Source organism: Arvicanthis niloticus, chromosome 4 (genome assembly GCF_011762505.2).
Source record: "Arvicanthis niloticus isolate mArvNil1 chromosome 4, mArvNil1.pat.X, whole genome shotgun sequence".
NCBI classification, from domain to species: domain Eukaryota; kingdom Metazoa; phylum Chordata; class Mammalia; order Rodentia; family Muridae; genus Arvicanthis; species Arvicanthis niloticus.
Window position 1 is genome coordinate 120,461,571 of NC_047661.1, and position 4,738 is coordinate 120,466,308.

At 45.8% G+C, this 4,738-nt stretch overlaps 1 protein-coding gene across 1 annotated transcript; it reads left to right on the forward strand.

Annotated features, from left to right (window-relative positions):
* The first annotated feature begins 3,614 nt into the window (after window positions 1–3,614).
* LOC117707875 (KH homology domain-containing protein 1B-like) lies at window positions 3,615–4,306 on the forward strand. Its single transcript, XM_034501448.2, has one exon. The coding sequence runs from the start codon at window positions 3,615–3,617 to the stop codon at window positions 4,104–4,106; it is 492 nt and encodes a 163-aa protein (XP_034357339.1). The 3' UTR covers window positions 4,107–4,306.
* Window positions 4,307–4,738: the final 432 nt, after the last annotated feature.

A 4,738-nucleotide genomic window follows, 5' to 3' on the forward strand; every position in this document is an offset into this window, starting at 1 on the left:
GGTGATGTATAAGATGGCAGAGGTCAAATTCCAAGGTGACAAGAGAAACTAGGGATCTTCTAGCAAGATGATGTCAGAGCCTACACTTGTCCCCTGGTCGTCCCCTGCCTCATCATTCGGCTGTCACTCCCTTCTAATTCGGGACAAGATCCCTTTCACTGAAGGGTGATTTGCCAGAACACCTGTAGGAGAAGCAGCAACAGACTGAAGCCCGTGCTTAGCTGTTTTCCAGACTCACTTCTCCTCCGGCCTTCCCCTTCTGACCCAAGCCATTGAGGATGGTTATACTGAATTAATTATGTGACAGGCTGTTACCACCTTCCACTCTTGTGAGGTGTTGGTTTGGTCAGGTGTCAAAGTGCCAAAGCTTTACGGACACTTAGGAGCTTCACAACCCCTAGAGGAAATCTACAACTGGCCTGACCTGAGCAGGCTTCACCAGCAACTGGTTTATGAGTGGGCTTGTGACCCCTTTCTGACCAATAAGCTGCAGGATAAGGTCAACAGCTGCTCTCCGTTGAAGATACCCTCGCTTTTTATCAAAACAAACAAAGTAATGGGGGCGGGGGGGGGGTAAGGGAACTGGTCACCTTCTCTTTTTGCCTTTAGATATAATGTGAAGAAAGATGGCTGGACCTCCTGCCTGCCCCATCTGGCGGCCACAAGGAGAGGCAGAGGGATTAGAGAGACAGTAAGAACTTGTCACTTCCATGGGGTTGGTGCAGCCTGAATTAATCTAAACATAAACTTCCGGTCTCTAATTTCTTGCTGTGTGAGGAAATCAATGCTCATCTGTTGTTCTAGTCTCAGTCAAAGGCACCTTAATTATTATAGAGTGAGAACTGAGCTCTAGGATTTCCCATGATCCCGAGGAGGTATTGTGGGCTTTCTGACACCACCACCACCCCTGCAGAAGAGGCTGTCTGTGGATGAAGGGTCTGCCATTAGGCTTTTCCTGTTGCAAGGCCTCCCCGAGGCACGGTCCCACCACGTGCTATCTCTTAGCACTCTTGTTTCCAGGATGCCTGTTATTTTTAATGTGGGATTTTGGCCTCGGCCAACCTTTGTTTATGCCATTAGAATTTAACATGCCTCATGCCTCTATTGGGCTTCTCTTGTTTCTCCCTGCCTGTGTCAGAAGGCTGGGGACACTTTAAAAAAAAATAAACAAAAATAAAAAACCTCGACATTGAGAGATGAAACAAATTCTCCATATTGGACTCATAGCCACTAATATCTGGGTCCCACCAGATGGATGGGATTTCAGGACCTGGTCAGCTTGGGTTGTATACATTTGGAATTTACAAACCGGTCTCCCTTTGTTTCACCCCGTGAGTGCAGGTTGTAATGATATTCCATGGCTGCATACTGTTATTACGAGTCCTTTGCTTACGTTAAGGGCCTTATGGAAGGGCTCAGACAAACACAAAGCCACTTATTAGGACAAACAGAGCTTTTAAAAGAATACTATACTCTCATGAATAAACTAGTTCCTGATTGGCTAGAGTTGCAATTTCGCTTTTATCAGTAATTAAGGGCGAGCCGCAGAGCAAACTCGTCGGTTGACACCAATTATGATTGGTGGAGGAACTAATGAGTCCAAGAAAAAAGTTATTTATTCCCAAACTTTTGAAGCATAATTGTTGTGTAAATCGGATAGCGCGCAAATCTTTTCCATACGTTTGGGTTGGTAATTGAGAAATAAAATGGTTACCAAATGTACTCTTTGTCCAGTTTTGTTCTGCAGCCGATCTCTCTTGGGACTCCTTAAAGTGTAAGGAAAAGGTGATGTCAACGGCAACGTACTCTGGGCCAGCAGAGCCAGGATTAATTAATGAAGATGAAAGGGACACACTAGACCTTTCTTAACCACCGCCTTGCGGTCCCCACAGCAAGACACTTGCTGCTCTGCAGATGACCAAACAGTGCAGAGGATGAGGCCAGGACCCAGAGACCACTTCATGTTTGAAAACAAAACAAAGCAGAAGAACGGAGAACAAGCCTCCACTGCGTCTCGTTTCCAGTGTGGCGTTCTTAAAACAAGGAGCTCTCAGGAGCCTTTCCCTTTGAAGTTTAATATGTGGGGCTTTACATCAATATAACATTTTAAATGTGTTAAACAAATTAGTCTCCGGTTACAAAAGTTTGGAGACATTTGCCAGTTGCTGTTTAACTAAATTGAATATGTGGGGCGAGGCTGACCATGCAGTTGTTCATTTGGAAGGACTCACATTTGGAGTGATTAATAAATAAACCAGCCTCCCATCGCTCCAACCTCCGTGTTTATTTGAAGGCAATCTACTTTTAAAAGACATTAATATTCTTAGAATTATTATCAGAATAATTGCTTTTACTCCTCTCAGAACACACATTTTTTTCCTTATTTCCCCTCAGCCCGGCAGCTTTTCACTCAGATAGAAACCCCCCATTATTATTCCCCACCCCACCCCCTAAAAATGAAGAATAGGAATTATATACTTTTCACTAAGGAATAATTAATTTGTCTCAAGTATTAGAACACAGAATTGTAGAGTGACTTTGAATGGTCGTCTCTGAGGAGTAGCGTTGTTTGTTCTCGTCAGTCTTTAATGAGCTTTAGTAAATGGCCAGGAAAAATTACCTCCTTTCTGTAACATGAGAGAGGCGGAGAATGAAGGGAGTTATAGAATCCCTCAGAGGAACGGGAACACACACTCGCTCCAGCACACACACACACACACACACACACACACACACACGCGCGCACGCGCACGCGCACACGCGCGCACACACGCACACGCGCGCACACACACACACACACACTCCTACACAACAGCGCCCGGTTACTTAGGAGCACATGGCTCTCCTTTGGACTTATTTGAGGATGAGAGATCTGGTTACTAAGTGCATTAAAACAGAAGCCTGTCCCCTAATTTGTATTGATTCTTCTTATCGTGACCACTGTTGAATCTGCTGGGGAAACCGTCCATCCTGTAATTCCGCGGGGCTGGATATTCATTACGTTCACCACCTTAAGTTTCTTCTCTGTGCAGGACTGTAAGACAAGGAGGAACCAAACTTTAGCAGAAATGACCTGCAAAGAAAAAGACATCCCTTCCCTAAAGGTCACTGGATTGCATTAAAAACAGCGTTCTGTAAAGTTCCCACCCCAAAGGAGATTTCCCAGAGTCCAACATGTCCTTAAAGGTTCCTGCAGGCCTCTGGGCTTCAGTGAGAAGTGGAACTCTTTCTAATCGTAAAGACCCCTATGTTTAGCAGTGACCCAAAAGATACACTGCTCAGAAGATTGTAGAGACCATGGTGGGTTAGATCACACTTTCTCACCATGTGAGGCAGAACCCTCTTTTTTGCTTGAACAAGACTGGAAGAGGCCCAAACACCACCCTAGGACTAAAGATATAGCTTCCATCTGGGTGCAAACAGCCCAGCTGGACTTCCCAAGCACTGTCTGAGCTGAGCAAGCCTTTATGGCCCAACCAGGGGCAGGCAGTGGACAGGGCTGGGCTTGTTCCCTGTGGTCTGCTCTTGACAAGAAGGGTTGGAGGAGGCACCAAGCAACCAGCTGCCTGGAACTGCTCCTTTCTAAAGCAAGTGGGAGCCTACAGGAGACAGGAATGAGTGACCCACGCAGGGACGCATGGTGGAATGTGCCTGACAACTTCCACTACCCACTAATGTTTTACATGGAAGAGGACCAGGAAGACTACATATTTGGTCCTGAGGACGAATACCTTCGCACCCTGGAGGTCCACAGCAGCACCCTCATTCAGCTGGAGAGATGGTTCACATCCTCAGGCCAAACCCGAGTCACTGTGGTGGGACCACTTAAAGCCAGGTTGTGGGTGATGAACATGATCAGAAAAGTGGGAAGTCAGGACACTTTCAATCAAGCTAAAGGCAATGTGATGCTGCAACGGATCCGGAGTCATCCTCTGACACAGCAAGACCTGGAGTTTCATTTAGAAGCAGGGAGCAGTCTTTGGTTTACCAGAATGAGTTCCATGGAAGTTCCTCCTTCCTTGAGGTTTCCTTTGACAGTTGTGTCGTTGTTTTGGGGTTCTCTTCAAATTCTTTGTATTCATAACTTCGCAGATCTCCTTTGGTAACTGGTTGGGGAAAGCAGTTAGGGGGAGGAGGAGGGGTTCTTCATCAGCTTTCGGAAAAAAAAAAAAAAAAAAAAAAAAACAAGTGAAAGATAGTTAAGGAAGTTTGAGTTGGTGGACCATACTGACACTCATGCTGTGTAAAGTGTAAGATTACACACTTCTCGGTGTAAGATTCTGGCAAAGAGATCTAATAAAATACATTGCTATCACATGCAATGACTTTGAAAAAAAAAAAAAGAAGGGTTGGAGGATGTCTAAGCTCCCTTTCTTCCCTAACATTCCCATGCCTGGCAGGGAGTCATGTCCGTCCACTGTGAGGTCAGTCCAGCTGTCTGTGCCTACATTCCCACGTTGTGTGTGGGCCCTCCTTTCTCCATCAATAAGGTCCCATCTCAAGCCTCATAAAAAGAGCAGGACCAGAAGCTGACACTTGGACAAGTCTTAGGAACAGATCCCCACTAAGACTGGCATGCATGGCTGCTGTGGAGTGAGTTTAGGCTCCACTTCTCAACAGGTTTGTATCTCTGGGTGATTTCGTTAACTTCCTCGAATGGCAGGGAAGGGTCCCTTTTATGAACCAGGTCTAGTATAGTTGCTAGTGAACTTTGCACATGTTGGCCCAGCGTCACCTA

Coding starts and splice junctions, on each gene's coding strand:
- LOC117707875 (XM_034501448.2), top strand. CDS start 3,615: ATGAGTGACCCACGCAGGGACGCATGGTGGAATGTGCCTGACAACTTC.